The sequence below is a fragment of the Xenopus laevis genome, chromosome 9_10L (assembly GCF_017654675.1).
Source record: "Xenopus laevis strain J_2021 chromosome 9_10L, Xenopus_laevis_v10.1, whole genome shotgun sequence".
Taxonomy (NCBI): Eukaryota; Metazoa; Chordata; class Amphibia; order Anura; family Pipidae; genus Xenopus; species Xenopus laevis.
In genome coordinates this window covers 7,845,386-7,868,155 of record NC_054387.1, presented here as the reverse complement: position 1 = coordinate 7,868,155, position 22,770 = coordinate 7,845,386, and the positions used below count along the sequence as shown (strand labels likewise).

Sequence of the window (22,770 nt, the reverse complement as noted above, 5' to 3'; positions counted from 1 at the left end):
TTTTAACCATAAATATAAACAGCTGGTTACTTTACCATAAATGTACCCTTTTAAATTGAATCCCCATCACAATACCATGATATTACACCCAACAGACAAAAGTTTCCAAAGCAACAAACTTCTCCAAAAGAAAAAAAGATGGAAGTGTTAACCCCAAGGTACAAATTACTCTGAATCGTTGCTCCAGTCCCTCCATATTTAATCAATGTGTGACATTCAAGCACAGAGCTCACTTAGGGAGGGTTTTGGCTGCAGTGATCATATAATATAAATATAAAATAACATGGATTGTACTAATGTGCCGTTTCAGCGGCCGTGGAATAATTGGAAGCCATTTACTTACCCTGCCTATAAAATTCCTGCGACGTTCTCTCCTCTCGAGTCCGTAAATTGTTCTAACAAGCAAAGCGTTTATATTCCGCGTCTCGTTATAGTGAGAAAGAGCTCGAGTATCGGACCTGACATTTAGACTTTTTCATAGGCAGATACATAAATAAACCGTATAATAATGAATGCCTGGGGAATGTGTGTGTATAAAAAAAATAAATAAAATAATGCGGGGAAAAAAAAATAAAAAAAAAAAAAAAAATATATATATATATATATATATATATATATATATATATATATATATATATATATATATATATATATATATATATATATAATATATATATATATATATATATATATATATATATATATTACACATACATAGTGTCACGTAACGTGTGACGTATGACCAACTAACACACACAGGGAAATACCACACCTTTAAGAGGGGTTTACACAGGGGTTTATTTCCGATATACAACAAGCAGTAGATCAGGAACACGGCATTAGCATGTGAACTCCCCCAAGTCCCAAAACACTCCTGGTCCGAAATAAAGAGCCTCCCTTGGAGCAATCCACTCCAAGATGCACACGCCCTCCAGGCCAATCCAAATCCAAAGTCAGGGAGTTCCTTTGGGCAATTTCAAAGGGGTAAGGAGCAAAGTGCCTTTGGGTGAATCCACAGAATAACCATACCTCAAGGGGATCCAGGTATAAACAGTCCTCTGGGAGGTAGGGAGATCCAAACTGTTGGAGGGAGTCTTCTTGCCTCAGCTAGGATAAACTCCAAGGAACCTCAGAGGAGGGTGACCTGCCGCAGCCAGGTTACACCCCAGACGAACAACAACAACTCTCTAGCCCTCCCCTCTGGTATATCTGGCCTTTTCCCCACCCCCTAGGGTTGATTGGCTGGGAGGCCGGCCTTGCTTCTGGTTTACCCCACCCAAGCAGGTCTGATTGGCAGGGGCCCTGCTGCATCATTAGGGGAGGGGAAATACCTTGGAGGGGTTTGTCCAGCTCTTCTGGAGGGCAATCCTGGGAGCTCCTTTGTTTAAAGCTTTTTGGCGGGAAAGTAGAACAAAGAAGAAACACCATCTTGGATTGTATGTGTACTAGTCAGTTAGCTGTTGATAAAATGGGACCAGTAGAAGGGGATTTTGGTCACACTCAGTATTTGTCACACATAGTAACCCCAATTTTAAGTTTTCCAGAAAAAAAAAATGATGGAAAATCAGGAAACACACACAAAACACACACACATAGAGAGATTTATGTTTATCGGTCGGTACAGAGTTGCCCCGGGCAAAGTTATGTCGAAGCAAAGTAAAATAAATAAAATATCCCATGTTGGTTTAATATGAAAGCGTTCCATTAAACTATTCCCTGCCGGCCCCGGCGTTATTGATGATCAGGGAAACCAACAAATCTTAAAAAGCTTATAAAGCCTTGTGTAGTATTCCCTTCCCTTTAGATTGTAAGCTCTTTCGGCACTGGGCCTTCCTCACTTTTTGTACCGGTATTGATTGTGATGTATGTAACTCCATATGTTCTATGTATGTGATTTTAGTTTTACTTTACAGTGCTACGCAATAGGTCGGCGGTATAAAAATACATGTTAATAATAATTAATAATATTTCTCCGATTTCTGGAACCGAAGAGAAGGAACTATGAATATTCCATTAAAATACCATCAAAGGGTATTTATTCATCTTCTAGAAAGGTGTTATCGAATGACTTTGTGGTTTCAACCTTGCCAATCCCGCCATTGTCTCAGACTAGTCGACCACAATTTTCCTTATTTCCCATAAGCCTCCTTATGGGAAATATAATATTCTTACAAGGTGCAGCAATATATATGGCCAGGGGCTCTGTTTTCGTTTTTATTGGGACTGTGGACCGTCAAACTGGACCAAGAAATAATCCTGGCGTGCCACTGCCATTACAGGTAGAAGTAGAGTCCTGCATTGAGTCGGGCACAAGGCAACAAGGCAGCTGAGTGGGTAGATCTTCTGCTTTATAGCGGTGGGGTTCAGTTCTTGCTTTGACTCTATCCAGGGGCGTAACTTACAGAGGAAGCAGACCCTGTGGCTGTAGGGGGACCCAGCAGGTATAGGGGTCCCATGAAGCCCCAATCATATACAATTTTAATAAATATTGGTACAATCTCTAGATATTTCGGGGGCCTGAAAAATTATTTGCTGTGCGGCCCAGTAATATCTAGTTACACCACTGGCTCTATCTGTAAGGAATGAGTATGTTCTCCCTGTCTATGCAGGGTCGGACTGGAGGCTTGGGGCCCACTGGGGCTACTGGCCCCTGGCACTCTGGTGCCGGGTATGTGTATGCTCGTCAGTGTGCAAAATCAAAATTTCATGCGTGCGCACTAGCGCTGCGCAGCTCGCATGTGCAACGCTAGTGTGCACACGTGAAATTTAGATTTTGCCGCGACCCCCAACATAGAGGGGTCACGCGCCACTGGGAAGCAGATCTGGGCCGGCGGGGCCCTCAAGAGCCTGGAGCCCACCAGGTTTTTTCCCGGTGTCCCATTGGCCCAGTCTTACACTGTGTCTATGTGGGTTTCTCTTCCAAAACCATTTCAGGCAGGTTAATTGGCAAGATTGCCCTTTCTATGTGTGAATGTGATAGGGACCATAGATTGTAAGCTCAACTGGGTGAGGACTGATGTTTAATCATAAATGTGTCAATATAAATGTGCACATACCGTATAGTCTTGGAGACCTCCGGAAATTCTCTCTCGTTATGATGTTTATGAATCTCTGAATTCAATATGAAGTAAGGAGGCAGATCAAGTGGAGGACCATGAGTGAGGTTTGAAGTTTTTGAAGTTGAACAGTCACTCAGTTTGAAGTTACCATTCATCTAAATCTGTGTACAAAACGACTCTGAAGAGTTTATAATAAGGGAATTAAACAATAAACCTCTGAGACTATGTGCAAGGACGTTAGAAGCGCAAATCTATCATTACCTTGAGCTGAAGATCAGCGATGTCACCATGAACTTCTCCGCAGAAACAGAATTATTCCACCATGACATTTTTTGTTTGGATTCCGTGAATTGTTCTTGCCTTTCACAGAAGCCGCCTGACCCTCTTATTACTGAGTTCTAACAACCCACTCTCTCACTTGTGTTACACCTGAATAAAAAAACCATTTCTGGAGGACTCCGTCTTGTCATGCCACATTCCCACCTAGAATATTTTGTATCTAACGTCAGCTCCACTGTTGGAATTAATACAATGTACCAACGCGTTTTAGATGTTTCTACAACCCATTATGAAATGTTTGCTCTTCTGATTCTCCCTTAAATGCAAGGAGATGCAAGGATTTAGAAATAGGGGTGAGCTCTGTGTCCATTAAATAATAATAACCGAAAAGTGGGATGCACAGCCTACTACTAATTTATTACAAGGTTTTTGATTCATTTATGCACCAATGATCAGGGCCACCATCGGGGGTCACAGGGGGCACAATCATACCAGGCCTAAAGGGGGAGCGGCTTTCCTGCACTTTTCTAATTAGCCGCCCCCCCTTGGCAGCGACGTAGTCATGCAGAACCACCGGAAGACCCAAAGCCATGAAATGACCCAAAGATTGAAGTCCTGAAGCCGTGAAAAGACCAAAAGCCATGAAAGGAGAAGAAGCAAAAGCCAAAAAAAGAACCAAAGTTGCAAAAGACCCAAAGCCACAAAAGAAGTTAAAGCTGCGAAAAGACCACCCCAAAGCCATGAAAGGAGCCTAAGATAAGTTCCACCAATGTGTTTTTTTATTTTATCAAACCACTGGAGACCAATGTATTATTTTAATACTCTATAGGCCCCTGTTTTTTTTTAAATATTCTATTGGGCGATTGGGGTGGGGCTTGGGGACTGGGCAGGTGCAGTGGCCCTTTAAAAGTAAAAAGGCAACCGCTGAACAGTGTGATGAGTAAGGGCTCTTACTCATGAGCGTTTTTACCTACGCTCCCCTGCATTCCGTTTCTCGGCGTTCAGCCGCAGGGGAGCGCAGGAATAGACGCATTTCATTATTTCAAATGGGGCTGTACTCACACAGGCGCATGTAGGCGCCGAACGCAGGTTGAGACGCAACATGCTGCATTTTTCCTGCGTTCGGTGCCTACACGCGCCTGTGTGAGTACAGCCCCATTTGAAATAATGAAATGCGTCTGTTCCTGCGCTCCCCTGCGGCTGAACGCCAAAAAACGGAGCGCAGGTAAAAACGCTCCTGAGTAAGAGCCCTTACAGAGCTGCAGATCTCAAGGGATAATTCATTTTATATTTATAGCCAGAGATTCAAACAGATCAGACTTGGAGAGGCCCGGGCCGTGTCCCACATCAGAATCGCTCTTTATCCTGCTCCATCTTCTGTTTATACCAAATAAAAGAGAAAAAGATTTCAAGGCTGAGCCCCGAGAGACCCGAGTGCCTTTGTGGAAGTGAACGGCGGCAGAACAGATGTTTCACTTAATGTAGATCTGAATTTTAATCAAGACGTATTTTGCTGCAACCAAAGCAACCCACTTACTCCGACAGCCTGGAGACCCTTGAGATCCGGCTGCTGAAAAAGGAGAATAAAAGAAAATGGCTTTATAGGGCTGAATCCAGGTGCAGGGCTGAGACAAAAACACAAGATTTGATTATGGGCCCAATTTCGACGGCTCTTCAACTTGCACTTGGATGTCAAGTAAATAAACATAGATGACCTGAACTCCATTATCCTAATCTCACTTATCTGCCTTCATACTGTATGTGCAGCTTAATATTCAATGTGTATGGAAGCTCAGTACGACAATCCGTATATTTGTTCCCAACTGGCCATGGGAAATTTATTTCATTTTTTTTTTTTTTTAAATGTTGTGCAAAAAATAATGGACTCCCCAATTATTTTTGGCATTTTTAAATAATTAAAGGGAAAAACAATATACCGTATTTTAATAAGGAAAGTATCAGAAGATTGCTGGCGCTACAAGGGGTGCAAAATTGTGCCCCGAAGGCAACTGCCCTGTTTTGCTTCACCAAAAAATCTAGGAAATGGCAAAATTTTAATGCATTGGAGTCAATAGACACTTTTTCACAGTTTTTTTTCCTGCCAAATGCATTGGTAGGGCTGGCCTGGGGTGTTTGAGGCCCACCTGGGACTGCTATCACAGGGGCCTTCATACCAGCTCAAGGGCCCACGCTTGGCCAGCCCCTTCCCCCTCCCCAGGGTGGACCTTATGCCTTATACCTTATCTTGAGGCGATTGGGTGGGGTGTCGACTGCAAATGAGCAGCAGGTAGGGATTGGGTCTAGATTGGCGGGGCCCACAAAGGCCAGGGCACACCAGATTTTTCCCTGGTCTCCTGCCGGCCCAGTCTGGCCCTGTGCATTTTTTTTTTTTCTTGTAGGTTTTTCTTCCACCCAATCAGTGTCGGACAGGGAACACCAGGGTCCCACCCAAAAACCTTAGACCAGGGGCCCACCAAAGAAGCATAGACCAGGGGCTCACTCTCAGTACTATTATTCTTCTAATCCTCACTCAACCTCTATACTAGTCTTTATTCTTTACGTGCTATAATCTGTTATCTATTTAGCCTCTTTGTTCTCCTAGAAATAGGGAATGGCCATGAAATAGGCCAAATGTTTAGCAGCAAAAGTGCCCACAGACACCTGGGCCCACCGGGAGTTTTTTCTGGTATCCCGGTGGGCCAGTCCGACACTGCGAACCAATATGTTGAGGTCAATATGGGTGTTTTTTTGTTTTTTTTTTGCTCATCCCAACTTGCACCCCTTTCCATTGTTGGTGCTGTTGCAAAGAAACACAAGGGTTTCCTTGTGACCTTCAGAACTTCCCAATGCAAGTGACGCCTGGTTCATGCACAGAGTTTCAAAGAGTTGCCCCTATGGGTAACGAGCACAAATTCCAGAAAGAAATGTAAAAGGTGCAAAAAAACATGGTCCTTTATTGAGACTTTATGTTGCTTTTCTCCCCATTGGTTGTAAATGGAGCCTTAAATATTTCTTAAAGAAGGACTATAACTGTTCTACTTCTACAAATATATGTGGTTTGACCTGGTGGACTTGGATTTGTTTGTCCATTGTTCTGGCAGAATGGAGTCTACCCGGAACTCTTTCTAAACCCAACCCTGCGTCTGTTTTAATTGTTACTGTAATTTCCATTACTTTTCATGTAGAATTCCAGGTATTCTTTCCTGTATTGTGTTATTTTTTCCCCCCAAAAGTACAAGAAGCCGCACTGGAATATTCCATTTTGAATCCCTTCAATAAATATTACCTTTAGACTGAAAGACTATAGACTGCCATTATCCCAAGGGTCTTACTGGATCTACCCATAGACTACAATTAATTCAGCATTTTGGATACACTTTTTTTTTTTTCCCCTCTCAAGTCAATTCTATCTCCCCGTGAGTAATGATGTTCTACAGAGTGACCCTCCTGAAACAAATTCACCATGACCACCCTCTGAATATTGCGTTCTGTGCAGGTTCTTGATGTTGGCTACGATCTAATAAGACATCATATGGGAAAATCTGGAACATTTTTGTGTTTCCGTAGTATCTTTTGAAATAAATAGGAAACTCTTTGTTCTTCTCGCTGTTCATAAAAGGAGGCAGAGATTTTTCGGCACAAGCGATGGGCGTAGGCTTCTAGAAGTATCATGGCGGAAATCACACAACAGATGAGTACAACGTTGCGGGCCACAGAATAATCTGGAGGGGTCGCTTGGGTTCTACATTGTGAGGAGACAAAAGTGATGTTCCAGTTGTACATTTTGTGAAATGGACGGTTCATTGTCAATAAGCCCAAATTGATAGTTGCCTGGAAGCAAGAAGGAGACTGAAGTTAGAGATCAAGTTCAGAATGTAACATTGGGTTCTAGCTGGGTGGTGGTGGTTCACCTTCAGTTGACTTTTTAATTATGTTCTAGAATGGCCAATTCTTAGCAAATTTTTGATTGGTCTTCATTATTTCTTTTTTATAGTTTTTTTTTTTTAATGATTTGTCACCTTCTTCTGACGCTTTCCAGCTTTCAAACGGGGGGTCACTGGCCCCATCTAAAATCAAATGCTCTGTAAGGCTACAAATGTATGGTTATTGCTACTTTATTAATCATCTCTCTCTATTTACACCTCTCCTATTCATATTCCAGTCTCTTTTTCAAAATCAATGCATGGTTGCTAGGGGAATTTCAGATGGCTGAAATTGCAAACTGGAGAGCTGCTGAATAAAAAGCAAAATAACTCTACAAAGTATAGAGCCCACACTCCAGTTGAGGGCAACAGTCAGACGCTCATTATGTGCATGGGCTTCTGCACAACATGGTCTCGCACATGGAGAGGTCCCCCATGGTGAGAATGTCCTAACGCTGGAAAGGTCAATTTAAAATATATATATATATATATATATATATATATATATATATATATATATATATATATATATATATATATATATATATATATATATATATATATATATATATATATATATATATATATATATATATATATATATATATATATACTATTGTTACTCCCAACTGGAGTCCAGGCCCTATTAACCTGCACCTTTGGTGGTGGGGGTGGAAATATTTTCTGCCCAACGGGTGCCCTTTAAAAACAAGATAAGGTAGAAATGTATATATTAGCTAAGTAAGCAAAACGTGCTAAATTTTGGACTCCAATTAGCCAGCTTTTGCAGTGATTGCACTGCGCTAGTTGGTTCTTTAGCCTTGACCTTTTTAGCCCAATTCAGCTGATTGAAGTTGAGTTCATCAAATACAACTTCCCTTCATCTTCTCTGCTAAACTTAGAGGCCCTAATGTTCTTGCCATCTGATCTTGTAGTTGCTCTAGGTCTATCATATGTTGGACAATCAGAGTTGTTCCCTGGTTCTTGACACTGTTTGGTTAAGCCACATTGTAATGTAGTCCAAGTCTAATTCCATTCTCAGTTGACACCTATTCCTAAACTACATCTTGAGATTTAAGGGCACGTTGGGGTAAATTTACCAAAAATGCTGAAAAACAGGGAGCTCAAAATGTTTTGACTGTTAAGGTGGTCATCCATGGGCCAATAAACACTGTCAACAGACTGTTGCAGCTTATTGGGGCTCCTCCCTATCTATGTCAATTGGCCAGGTTTAAACATCCCATCGGATTGAGGGCCGCGTCGGTTCATGATGTGGCCCTTGGTCTGACTGCCTGTATTCTCGGTATTGTGATCCGATCGTTAAGGAATAAAAGATTAGGGCTCATTTTCGACCACAGCAGTAGCACAAAAAATGGATGACGTTATTGAGTCCATTGGCCCCATTCATTACAGGTACTTGAGCCTAAACAGACCTTTGGGTTGCCACTTGTCTGGGTTTTGATCTAGACATCCCGGATTTTAGAAGGGCTGTCCAGGTCAAAACTGCCTGCCAGGTTTTCCAAATTAAGAAAACCAGGCAGGTGATTGCCCAATCACCATGTCATAGCCCCATCCCTGTGACACCACAAGCCGGCCACCCTCCCCGTACCCTGTGACATCACCATCTGCCCGGAGCAAGGAGACGACGAAAGGTGGCAACCCTAACACAAAGACAAAGCGCAACTGGACCCACCAATTTAGTCCCAATGAATTTCACACAAGAACGCCTATTGAGGCCTAAAGGTGGTTATAATCCAGCACATTAGTGTCTATAAAGAAACACACAAACGTCATTTTGATGCCGAATAGGGTAATTGATGCCATATCTGACAACTGTGTGCTTGTTTTGATGCACCCGCTGTGGTGGAATTATTCTGAAATTGTGGGAGAATGCTGCATTGTGGGTGAAAAAGAAAACATTGACTTCCAAAATGGGACTTTGCACACTGCGTTTGTGTTCATAAATGAGACCTGCTGTATGTACATGATTAGTTTTACAACCGCAAACTTTACATCAATTCTCACCAACCAGTGGCTCGTGAGCAACGTGTTTCTCACCAACCCCTTGGTTTGTTGCTCCCAGTGGCCTAAAGGAGGTGCTAATTTTTTAATTATTTTTTATTCCTGGCTTGGAGGCAAGTTTTGGTTGAATAAAAACCAGTTGTACTGTCAAACAGAACCTCCTCAAAACTTGCTACATAGGGGGTTACAAATCAAAAGCCAAAGTCTTTATTTGACACCCTAAGAAAGTATTCACGCTTATGTTGCACCCCAAATCTTTTTTCAATTGACTTCGAAATATAAAAGGTTGGAGACCCCTACTTTATATCATCTTGGTTGCCTTTTCCCTTGTGGCACAGGTGCCATGCTTTCTCAGTGAGCTATGGGATACTACAGATAAAATAACACCATTGAATGATTGTTTGGGGTTATCATACTTACACGATACTTTATGTCAAATTCAATTTGTACCGAAGGCACCTTTTCTACCCACTCTCCAACGGTCAGGGCAAACTGGTAGGTGATGTGGTCAACGGCTATAGTCATGGCGATGAACAGACCAAAAGACACCAGTATCAGTGATCGGATTATGTAGTGTAGGATTTCCATCTTGGAAAGCTTGAGGCCCGTTGACCTTATGAGCTTTACCCTGGAAGACGTGAGCAGATGGCTGCCGTTGTTCTCCAAAGCAAGTTTCTCCAGTCTTTTGGTGATGTACAGGTTGTCAAACTTGAGATCCGTCAGATACCTCTTCAGATACCACGTAGCATTGAACAGTAGAACCAAAACGAAAATTCCAGCAATAATTCTGTTGGATAGGAGGACACGGTCCTTAAATAGTAATGCTACTGCTGTTAAGTCCTTTTGGACCTTCTCAGATATCTTTGATATACGGTCGCATACTAACGAAGTGTTGACTTGAGCGGAAATCCCTACGTTGCTTGTTTTGGTCTCAAACGGGTCGTACTTGGCTAAATGGTTGATATCGGTGATAGTGGTTTGAAATAAGAATGTTGAATTTAAAAGCATCTCGGCAGAGTGCCGTGAAATGCACCCTAACGTGCGAGGAACCGCTCTCATGTTGGAGATGATATTAGGGATGATTTTCAATGCTATCTGCATAAAACAAATGCTTAACAAGAGCCTTCGACCTTGCTTGGTGCCCATGACTGGCAACATGATGGTTACCATGCAGCGAATTGGGTGCATTAGAACCAGTACGATGAATGTAATGGTGGAGACAACTGATGACAGGGTGACAGTTAGTAGAGTATGGTAATGGAGGGATCTAAACAGCCAGTTATGGAGAAGAAGCCCAATAGATGCAGAAATAATGCAGCACAAAATAATCAGCAAAAGGAGTTGGGTCCTGTTTTTTGGAATGGGATTTGAATAGGCACACCAGACATCCTTGAGGACATTGAGCACATTCCAGCTCATCCTTCTGTAAAAAATAAATAGATAATAATTTAAAGATAGTTTGTCTGATGTAGAATTCAACATTGTGATACCCTGGTTACCATTTGGTTTAGGTCAAGCCTAGTGAAAGTTCTAATGCTCTGATTGGTTTCCATGGAGAAAATTTTAAAATTCTGGTTGAATGCAAGTTTGGCGTAGCCCTGTGAAAATGCTCATGCTCGGATTAGTTACTGGTTGGTCCAGTTCTATAAATGTTCTAGTACTCTGACCAGGCGTTAGTAGTTCTTGAAATGTTCTATTACTCTGGCCAGGGGTAAGTAGTTCTTTAAACATTCTAGTACTCTGGCCAGGGGTAAGTAGTTCTTGAAATGTTCTATTACTCTGGCCAGGGGTAAGTCATTCTTTAAACATTCTATTACTCTGGCTAGGGGTAAGTAGTTCTTTAAATGTCACAGTATTCTGACCAGGGGTTAGTAGTTCTTCAAACGTTCTAGTACTCTGGCCACGGGTAAGTAGTTCTTTAAAGAACAACTAACCCCTGGCCAGAGTACTAGAACATATAAAGAACTACTTACAAGATGAGCGAACGAAATCAGATACATATAGACCTGCTGTTTTAACACACACCATCCATCATGTGATAAGCATTCAATTTGAAAGTATAGGAAACAGACCAGGAACAGGCAGTACTTTAGTCTGCAAACACCCTTTATTGGTGTATTTTCACTCACGACATGTTTCGGGAACCAGTCCCTTTTTCCCTTGAAAAAGGGACTGGTTCCCGAAACATGTCGTGAGTGAAAATACACCAAATACACCAATAAAGGGTGTTTGCAGACTAAAGTACTGCCTGTTCCTGGTCTGTTTCCTATACTTTCAAATTGAAAGAACTACTTACCCCTGGCCAGAGTACTAGAATGTTTAAAGAACTACTAACCCCTGGCCAGAACTATTAACCCCTGGCCAGAGTACTAAAACGTCTAAACATTCTAGTACTCTGACCATGGGTAAGTAGTTCTTTAAACTTTCTTGTACGATGGCAGGTTGTTGTTGTTTTTCGTTATAAGACCAAACATTTGGTGAGGACCCACCTAAGCTTAAGCATACAGAGATATAAAACAATGCCGCATCAACCATTCAATCATATTTCCATAAATAGCTAGGATAGGAAACATCTCAACTCTCCTAATCATTGGGGCTAGACTTTCAAAAAGTAATTAGAAGGCTAAATCGGAAAACTCCCCAATCATCATCCAAAATGGCTTTCAGGGTGAGCCTCCTGCAGCCACTGATCTTGGCCTCCTAGGGAAGGTCAGCCCAACAAATTGGGAACTGCTGCTCTAAATGTTCCAGTCCTGCATATACATGTAGCTGATGCTTATTTTTGAATTCCAGGCTTGGAGGCAAGTTTTAGTTGCATAAAAACCATGTGTACTGCCAAATAGAGCCTCCTGTAGGCCTCCAGTCCACATAGGGGCTATCAAATGGCCAATAAGAACTTTATTTGGCACCCTTCCCACTCCTACTCTTTTTACATTTGAATGTGCCTTACAGGTAAAAAAAAAAGGTTGGGGACCACGGAGATATAAGGAGATTAGAGTAGGCACCATTGCCCCAATGAAGAATTGGTTTCTACTGGAATCTAGACATGGAAATGTAGGTCCACCATGACACACTAGAACATCTACCCAGGGATTGCTTAATACTACACTTTATACATTAACCATTTTGGACTGTAGAGGTGCAATTTTGGGCACCTTAAGGCTCCATTGCACCCATAGGCTTAATAAATAAGGCCCCATAGTTTTTATGAGGCATAAAGGAAAGGCATCTCCCACTACATAAAAGTTCAAGTATTTCATAAATATTAGAACAAAGTTGCTTCATGTGAGCATTTTTCTCTTTGCCCCAGGTTGTTAATCTAGATAATGTAATCACAATCCCATCACACTAAAGGTCAAACCAAAACTGTGATCCACAGCTGCACGTCATGGAATGTGTTAGTTCTGCTTTTATTTGGCTTCTTGTAGACGAGTTGTGAGTTAAGATGATTAGCAATAGCAAACACTGCTTATAGTGGAGATCTCTGCTGCTGCTGCGGGATAAGAACTCCAATTCAGGCCCAGTCTTAAAGGGACAGTAACCTCGAACAATTAAAGTGTTTTAAAGTAATAAAAATATAATGCAGTGTTGCCCTGCACTGGTAAAACTGCTGTGTTTGCTTCTTGAAACAATACTATTGTTTATATAAATAAGCTGCTGTGTAGCCATGGGGGCAGCCATTCATGCACAGGATACACAGTAGATAACAGATAAGTACTACTATAGTTTATATAAACAAGCTGCTGTGTAGCCATGGGGGCAGCCATTCATGCACAGGATATACAGTAGATAACAGATAAGTACTACTATAGTTTATATAATCAAGCTGCTGTGTAGCCATGGGGGCAGCCATTCAAGCACAGGATACACAGTAGATAACAGATAAGTACTACTATAGTTTATATAAACAAACTGCTGTGTAGCCATTGGGGCAGCCATTGAAACACAGGATACACAGTAGATAACAGATAAGTACTACTATAGTTTATATAAACAAACTGCTGTGTAGCCATTGGGGCAGCCATTGAAACACAGGATACACAGTAGATAACAGATAAGTACTACTATAGTTTATATAAACAAACTGCTGTGTAGCCATTGGGGCAGCCATTGAAACACAGGATACACAGTAGATAACAGATAAGTACTACTATAGTTTATATAAACAAACTGCTGTGTAGCCATTGGGGCAGCCATTGAAACACAGGATACACAGTAGATAACAGATAAGTACTACTATAGTTTATATAAACAAACTGCTGTGTAGCCATTGGGGCAGCCATTGAAACACAGGATACACAGTAGATAACAGATAAGTACTACTATAGTTTATATAAACAAACTGCTGTGTAGCCATTGGGGCAGCCATTGAAACACAGGATACACAGTAGATAACAGATAAGTACTACTATAGTTTATATAAACAAACTGCTGTGTAGCCATTGGGGCAGCCATTGAAACACAGGATACACAGTAGATAACAGATAAGTACTACTATAGTTTATATAAACAAACTGCTGTGTAGCCATTGGGGCAGCCATTGAAACACAGGATACACAGTAGATAACAGATAAGTACTACTATAGTTTATATAAACAAACTGCTGTGTAGCCATTGGGGCAGCCATTGAAACACAGGATACACAGTAGATAACAGATAAGTACTACTATAGTTTATATAAACAAACTGCTGTGTAGCCATTGGGGCAGCCATTGAAACACAGGATACACAGTAGATAACAGATAAGTACTACTATAGTTTATATAAACAAACTGCTGTGTAGCCATTGGGGCAGCCATTGAAACACAGGATACACAGTAGATAACAGATAAGTACTACTATAGTTTATATAAACAAACTGCTGTGTAGCCATTGGGGCAGCCATTGAAACACAGGATACACAGTAGATAACAGATAAGTACTACTATAGTTTATATAAACAAACTGCTGTGTAGCCATTGGGGCAGCCATTGAAACACAGGATACACAGTAGATAACAGATAAGTACTACTATAGTTTATATAAACAAACTGCTGTGTAGCCATTGGGGCAGCCATTGAAACACAGGATACACAGTAGATAACAGATAAGTACTACTATAGTTTATATAAACAAACTGCTGTGTAGCCATTGGGGCAGCCATTGAAACACAGGATACACAGTAGATAACAGATAAGTACTACTATAGTTTATATAAACAAGCTGCTGTGTAGCCATTGGGGCAGCCATTCAAGCACAGGATACACAGTAGATAACAGATAAGTACTACTATAGTTTATATAAACAAGCTGCTGTGTAGCCATTGGGGCAGCCATTCAAGCACAGGATACACAGTAGATAACAGATAAGTACTACTATAGTTTATATAAACAAACTGCTGTGTAGCCATTGGGGCAGCCATTGAAACACAGGATACACAGTAGATAACAGATAAGTACTACTATAGTTTATATAAACAAACTGCTGTGTAGCCATTGGGGCAGCCATTGAAACACAGGATACACAGTAGATAACAGATAAGTACTACTACTTATCTGTTACGGATTTCAGCTTGCAAGCACCCTGTGAGAATTGCCATAGTGCGTTTTCCATTAGTTTCAGTGGAAGTGCAGTTTCTGCGTATTTACGTCTGATGGAACTTTTTTAAAAACGCCACGTCAGGCCTTGCCCTAACGACATGTTGGGACCAGACCAGTAAAATCTAGTTGCACCACTGTACTCATTAAATGGGGTGTTCCCTGGATAAACGCAGTGCCAATTTAATGACGAATATCCCAGAATACGTTTTAAAATCGATCAAAACAGCCGTCCAGCTTCATGTACAATACCCTGAAATGATAAAAGTGCCAAAATTGTGTATAATATCCCCATTTTCCTACAATAACCAAAGGGCCCCTGATAAACCTACACCCCTGTGCTTGACACGTTATTTATAGAACTATTTCAATTACTTTTTCTTGCTTTTAAAACCACAGTTTACAATGTAAGGGGGGGGGGGAATAAAAGCACAATGAACAGTATATTCTATTCTTCTGGAAACCAGCCAAAACCAGCTTTTTTTTTTTTTTTCCCATGATTGCGAGTTATATTTTAGCTCTTATGTTCCATTTCTGCAAATGATATGGCAGGAGACTATTTTGTTAAACCATCAACCCACCTCATGGCCACAGATAGCGGAGCCGACGTCCTCCTTCTCCTGTAATTGCTGAATCCTAAAAGCTTTCGGAGCGGAGACTCTTCCTTGTTATTGAAGTGGAGCCGTCAGGCACAAACCTCCGCTATTTATCAGTTCTGTATTTAGACGTTTGTCCCACAAACTACCTCTTTTTTTTTCTTTTTTTCTAAAAGCAGCAATAGGAAGGAAACCTGTGTTGATGGATAAACCACAATGGACTGGAAGCCACTGGTTTTAGTAGGCAGCAAGTAAATACAGACAGTAAAAAATATTCTGGGCGGCAGTTGCAAACTCCAAAATGGCAGCTGTTTGGTGCCTGCTTGTGCCGTTGTATGTTGCCAATGAGCACCTCTAGTTGGGCGAGAAGGAGAAAGCTTTGACCCTAAGGGAAGATTTTGGGGAGATTTAGTCGCCCGATGACTAATCGTGTCTCCTTCAGGCGACTAATCTCCCTGAAAAGCCTTCCCGCCAGCCAGAAGCTAAATCACAGGCGGGATGGCACTCGGAGTGCTTCGTTTTCCCAAGTCGCCCGAAGTTGCCTGACACGGGAGAGTCCAGGAAAATGTGTTTAAGCAACGGATTCTTCATGTACTCAAAGGATATAAATACAGGAGTCCGTTTTACTTTGAAATACAGACAGTCTGTATCCAAATGTTACATGTACAACCTAAAACAATAAGTGATTGGTGAGTGACTGTATGAGGCTCCGACTCATTGGATCATTTACAGACCGATTCATGGCAAATATGCGCCTGGTTCGTCATAAGGAGATTATGTAATAAACGGCACTAAGTTTATTGCCATGGGGCAGTAACCCATAGCAACCAATCCGCAGGTAGAATTGGGCATCTGTTTAAATGCAAACATTTTACTGCTCCTGGGCAAACTGAGTGCCTTATATTACATACGGGGGATAAACCGCTTAATATCACTAGTGATCGGAAAAACTATTTTTATGGAACTTCAAGGTAAAATCTGGAAAAAGCCCCTATTGAAATGCATTAGAAATTGTTGGGCCCACAAAAAAAACGGTGTAAAATCCGGGGACATAAAATTGAGGTTTAATTGTGTTCATAATAAAAAAAAATCACCCATCTTGCTGGTCAGTTTGAGCTGATATTTACTATACTGCTCCACTGGCTCAGCCAATAGGCTGTGAAATGTATAAAGCAATACTGCCCCCCGGTGGGAGAAGAGCAACTTCTGGACTTTATTGCATTTTTTGGGGGGGAACAAACTATGAATATAAATGAGGATTGTGTTTGTTATGCTCTGCTAATTTAAACTTTGCCCCAAGGAACTTTGTATAAATAAGAGTTTCAACTGCTCTGTTTTTGCTTCTAAGCCATATGGCACACAGTGAGGTGACAGTTGCTGGAGAACAGTCGCAAATGTCCTTTCTTGCCCGTTGGCTTCTGCGTCCCCAATTTGACAACATCAGTGTCTGCCATAGGCAAAGCCATTCCTCATTTAAATGAGCAGAAATTGACGGCCGCACAGTTTTTCCCAAGAGGAGACTCCATGGCCTACATTTACCAACTGTCAGATTTTGTATTTGTGTGGGATAAAAAGTCCCGGGAGTGTGTGACAGTTTGGGTAAGGTAATAAGTTATCATGACAATATACAACGTATTAAAGGACTATATAACTGTCAGTCGACATGTTTCTATATGATGGGTCAGAGGTGTCATTAAACTGATATAACTGAAGAATGTAAAACACAACGTGGCAGTTTGCAATTTATTTTGTAAAGTCCAAGGGTAAAAACAGCAGCAACAAATCATCCTATAGAATAAGGTAGTGAATACGAAGTCTCCTGGTGGCTCAACCATCTCATGGCAACTCTCTCTGGGGCCAAACGTTTTCACCAAACCTCAGACTCCATTCTATCCGAATAACTGTCATTTTTCAAATGATTTCCCTTTTCTCTGTAATAATAAAACAGTCGCTTGTACTTGATCCTAACTAAGATATAATTAATCCTTATTGGAGGCAAAACCAGCCTATTGGGTTTATTTAATGGTTACATGATTTTCTAGTAGACTTAAGGTATGAAGATCCAAATTACAGAAAGATCCATTATTGGGAAAACCCCAGGTCCCGAGCATTCTGGATAATCCCATACCTAATGTAATGTGTTTTTCTCATCTCTTTTTCTAGTTCAGGACTAAAAACGCATGAAAGAATTTGAATAATAACCAATGTCATTTTATTTCTTCTCCCATCAAAACAAAATACCGGTCGGAGATCCTTTATCCGGAAACCTGTTAGCCTTCCTGTAATTCGGAAGCTTTCTGGATTTCTCCCATAGACTCCTGAATGAAGCAGTTTGAAACAGTTTTTCTGTGTAATAATAAAACAGTCGCTTGCACTTGATCCCAACTAAGATATAATTAATCCTTATTGGAGGCAAAACCAACCTATTGGTTGTATTGACTTGAGGTATGGGGGCTCCAAATTACGGAATGATCATTTTTAAACATTTGGATTATTTCGTTATAATGGAGTCTATGGGAGACGGGCTTTCTGTAATTCGGAGTTTTTGGATAACGGGTTTCCAGATAATGGATCCCATACCTGTGCTCGAATTTCTCCATAATTTTTATTTAGTTTTTTTGTTTGCTGGGGATAAAAACAGAAAAATCATCTATTGGAGCCAGCCCATTTAGGGAAATTTCAACCAAAAATGTTGCCATTTCGGGAATTTCGAAATGGGAATTTTTTTCTCTTATCGCTGTTCATGGCTCTTGTGTATTATTTGAATTTATGGCAGGAAAACCCTTTTGGGGTGATGTAATAAAAGGCATTATGTTTGCCCCAGGAGCAGCAACTCGTAGCAACCAATCAGCAGGAAGCATTAACTGGTCACCTGTTTAAAATCAAACATCTTATTGGTTGCTGTGGGTTACTGCTCCTGTAGTGCCTTTTATTACATATGGGGGAATTAATAAAAGGTAGTATCGGGGTACAGTTACTCACAGCAATGTTTAAAATCAAACTGCTGCCCAGTCAATTCTACCTGCTGATTGGTTGCTATTAGACCTTCTTCAAAGTCTGCCTGGCTGATACCTGGATAGATATATACAGGGTGGGTTAGATCTCATTGGATGAGTCTCCCTTTGCTTTTATTCCCCACCAGACAGCACCCGTATAAATTTAGGGGATACCCTATCAAGCAAAGTTTGCCCCAGTTCTGGTAACACGTAGCAACCAATCAGCAGGCAGCCTTTAGTAGTCCACTGTTTTAAGGCAAGCATTTGATTGGTTGTTGTGGGATAATAAACTTGAGCAAATTTACAATACCCCAAATTAGACTGTTAAATGCCACCAGATATGGGGGATATTGCACAGAAAGGACCTATTGCCAGAAGACTACAGGTAAGGGATCCGTTATCTGGAAACTCATTATCCAGAAAGCTCTGAATTACTCCATTTTAATAAAATAATGCAAATTTTGTAAACATTTTTTTTACTTTTCTGTGTAATAATAAAACGCTTGAACTTGATCCCAACTAAGATATAATTAATCCATATCGGAAGCAAAACCAGCCTATTAGCTTTATTTCATGTTTATATGATTTTCTAGTAGACGTAACGTATGAAGATCCATATTGTGGAAAGATCCATTATATAGAAAACCCCAGGTCCTATACCTGTAGTAGTGGTATGGGATCCGTTATCCAGAAGCCCCTTATCCAGAAAGCCCAGAATTACGGTAAGGCTGTCTCCCACAGACTCAATTTTAAACAAATAAATAATTCATGTTTTTAAAAATGATTTCCTTTTTCTGTGTAATAATAAAACAGTCGCTTGTACTTGATCCCAACTAAGATATAATTAATTCTTATTGGAAGCAAAACCAGCCTATTGGGTTTATTTAATGTTTACATGATTTTCTAGTAGACTTAAGGTATGAAGATCCAAATTATGGAAAGATCAATTATCCGTAAACACCCAGTTCCCGAGCATTCTGGATAACCAGTCCCATACCTGTATTTAATGTCTGAGAGTGGGGTGCAGTTCTTATCACCTACAGCAGCCAATCAGCCGGTAGCATTTCCTGGTTGCCTGTTTAAAAGCAAACATCTTATTGGTTGCTATGGATTACTCCACCTGGGCAAACTTTTTATTACATATGGGGTAATATCTCGTGCTGCAGAGGCAATAGTGATCTGCAATCAAACACTTATTAATATGGTAATGCTTTAAGGCAGTTGCTATTTTTATTAATGGTGTATATATTACAAATTTTAAGATTCAAAATTGTTACTGAAATTTATGAAAGGTGGGGGGGGTGGTCCTGCCACCTACAACCTCAAAAACATATTCCCACAGGTACCAAAATCACAATTAACTATTAGAAATTTCCTATACGGAGGTAGCCGGACCTTTTTCTGGGCGCAGTATATGGAGGGGCAGACGCAAGGGTCGGAGTCCCAGAAGGAATGGGCCGGTCAGTCGGTTGCGGGTCCAGTCCCCATAAAGAAGCCCATTATTCTATATATAATTATATGGGGGGGGACCAGTCATTATTGTATATTGTTTATAGGACACAATGTTCTGTGATTCAGCCTGGAGCAGATCTATGGGTCCAGTACAAATCCGACAGCAGCTGTTTGTATTGTGCAAATAGTCCGGGAGTAGTTGCCTGTCTGTCCCACTGCTGGTTCTGTACATCTGTCCCCATAGCAGCTTGTCCTGGAACGTGGACTCCTGTTCTCCTTATCTTCCAGTAGTGACGTTCTGCGCCCCAGATATCAGTTCTGTGCCATTGTAAATATGGAACGGAACCCAATCAGGAATGGTACCGAGCTGGAAGATGCTGGAGGCCCACGTGTTCATGGCCAGACTGAGGAGCAGCACCCCCATCACATTCATCACCAGCCCAGTTTTAGCCTGGAAATAAAGAGAAGGAGATGTTCAGTACAGAACAATGGTATCACCCCAAATATCGCCCCCCCCCCCCAATGATCTTCACCATTTCAGGGATTTGGGGAGCACTGCCCCTCTCTCTTCATACTGTATCCTCTACTTGTATTTGTCTAACATTTGTCTAACAGGAGTATTAGGGGGTCACCTCTTGCTTTGTGTTACTGTGGCTTCAATGGAGATGCTACTAACTCAGCCTGCAGTTTCAACCTTGCCTAACCCTCCATTGTTCTTAGTCTCGCTTTCCTGAACTGGTTGCCATGAATTGTTCTTGGTCTCCCTTTCCTGAACTGGTTGCCATGAATTGTTCTTGGTCTCCCTTTCCTGAACTGGTTGCCATGAATTGTTCTTGGTCTCCCTTTCCTGAACTGGTTGCCATGAATTGTTCTTGGTCTCCCTTTCCTGAACTGGTTGCCATGAATTGTTCTTGGTCTCCCTTTCCTGAACTGGTTGCCATGAATTGTTCTTGGTCTCCCTTTCCTGAACTGGTTGCCATGAATTGTTCTTGGTCTCCCTTTCCTGAACTGGTTGCCATGAATTGTTCTTGGTCTCCCTTTCCTGAACTGGTTGCCATGATGAATTGTTCTTGGTCTCCCTTTCCTGAACTGGTTGCCATGATGAATTGTTCTTGGTCTCCCTTTCCTGAACTGGTTGCCATGAATTGTTTAGATCTCCCCTATACGACTGCACATGAAGCCTAAGGTTGACTTGATTGAACATAATATTCTCTCTGTTGGATGGTGAAAACTGTAAGACCTAAAATTCACAATTTGGTTCATTCTTCTCATCCAGGCTCTTGTATGTCCTACTCCTCTCCAGTGATGTGACTATAAATGTGCTTTACAAAGTATAATAGTTAAAGGCGTGATTCACCTTTTACATTTTTAATATGTTCTAGAATGGCCAATTCTAAGCAGCGTTTCAATTGGTCTTCATTATTTTGTTTTTTTTATAGTTTTTAAAATTATTTGCCTTCTTCATAGTTACATAGTTACATAGTTACATAGTTAAATTGGGTTGAAAAAAGACAAAGTCCATCAAGTCCAACCCCTCCAAATGAAAACCCAGCCCCATACACACACCCCTCCCTACTTTTAATTAAATTCTATATACCCATATCTATACTAACTATAGAGCTTAGTATCACAATAGCCTTTGATATTATGTCTGTCCAAGAAATCATCCAAGTCCCTCTTATAGTCATTAACTGAATCAGCATCACAACATCCCCCGGCAGTGCATTCCCCAACCTCACTGTCCTGACTGTGAAGAACCCTCTACGTTGCTAACTCTTTCCAACTTTCCAATGGGGGTCATCTAAAAAACAAATACTCTGTAAGGCTACACATTTATTGTTATTGTTACTTTTTATTACTCCTCTCCTATTCATATTCCAGTCTCTTATTCACATCAGTGCATGGTTGCTAGGGAAATGTGGTCCTAGCAATCCAATTGCTGAAATTGCAAACTAGAGAGCTCCAGAATAAAAAAGCTAAATAACTCAAAAATACTAATAGTTCATTTAAAGGCGAACAACCCCTTTAACGGGGCTCTTCTCTGATGCCGGGACATGTTTATAATTGTGTAATTTGTCATAAAGGCAAAGTTACACTTGAAAGCCATAGAGTAAGTGCCTGGGGCGATAAACCTTTTATCTTGCACTGTACAATACATCAAAAGTGAAAGGTTTTCATTAGAAGTGTAATTAACAAGAATGACATCTGACCCCTAAGTACTAAAACGACTGAATTCTACATCATTATCTTGCCCTGCATTCCTGATCTTGAATTGTAACCCATACTGGTTAAGTTACTTTCTACAGCAAATACTCAGTTGTTACTGGTGCAAAGGTAACTGTACTAAACCCTTTTATTGTTGCCATTACTGGACTATGAAGGGGTTGATTCACCTTTAAGTTGACTTTTAGGGCAGAGACGCGCGCTCAGATTCGGGGAGATTAGTCGCCCAGCGACAAATCGCCTCTTCTTCGGGCGACTAATCTCCCTGCCGACTAGAATTTAAAACGCTGATGGGATGGCTGATTGCTTAGTTTTTTAGTTGTAAGGCAACTTCGGAAAACGAAGCGCTCCAAGTGCCATCCCACCGGCGATTCAGATTCTAGCCGGCAGGGAGGCCGTTTGGGGAGATTAGTCGCCCAAAGGAGAGGCGATTTGTCGCCAGGCGACTAAATATCCCCGAATCTTCTTGTTTGTCGCTGCCCTTAGTCTGTTACACAATGGCTAATTCTAAGCAACGTTTCAATTGGTCTTCATTATTTATTTTTTATAGTTTAATTATTTGACTTTTCCTTCAAACTCATTCCAGCATTCAAATAAGGGGTCACTAGGTCACCAGCTAAAAAAACCCCAAATGCTCCGTAAGG

At 41.1% G+C, this 22,770-nt stretch overlaps 2 protein-coding genes and 1 long non-coding RNA gene across 5 annotated transcripts in view; 1 reads left to right on the top strand and 2 right to left on the bottom strand.

Moving 5' to 3' along the window:
- Nucleotides 1–22,770, top strand: part of LOC108700870 — an 84,502-nt gene that overhangs the window by 58,292 nt on the left and 3,440 nt on the right. The window lies entirely within an intron of this gene.
- ocstamp.L (osteoclast stimulatory transmembrane protein L homeolog) lies at nucleotides 6,274–15,906 on the bottom strand. Its single transcript, XM_041575804.1, has 3 exons — nucleotides 15,441–15,906; nucleotides 9,704–10,706; nucleotides 6,274–7,169 (listed from the first exon to the last, which is right to left on the bottom strand). The coding sequence occupies exons 1-3, from the start codon at nucleotides 15,443–15,445 to the stop codon at nucleotides 6,867–6,869; spliced, it is 1,311 nt and encodes a 436-aa protein (XP_041431738.1). The 5' UTR covers nucleotides 15,446–15,906; the 3' UTR covers nucleotides 6,274–6,866.
- The window catches only part of slc13a3.L (solute carrier family 13 (sodium-dependent dicarboxylate transporter), member 3 L homeolog), a 70,515-nt gene continuing 67,404 nt past the window's right edge, over nucleotides 19,660–22,770 (bottom strand). For 2 of the 3 annotated variants that reach the window (XM_018234403.2, XM_041575650.1), the window contains exon 13: nucleotides 19,660–20,354. In XM_018234403.2, coding sequence (XP_018089892.1) covers nucleotides 20,181–20,354 — 174 coding nt within the window. In that variant the 3' untranslated portion in view covers nucleotides 19,660–20,180. 3 annotated transcript variants of the gene reach the window in all.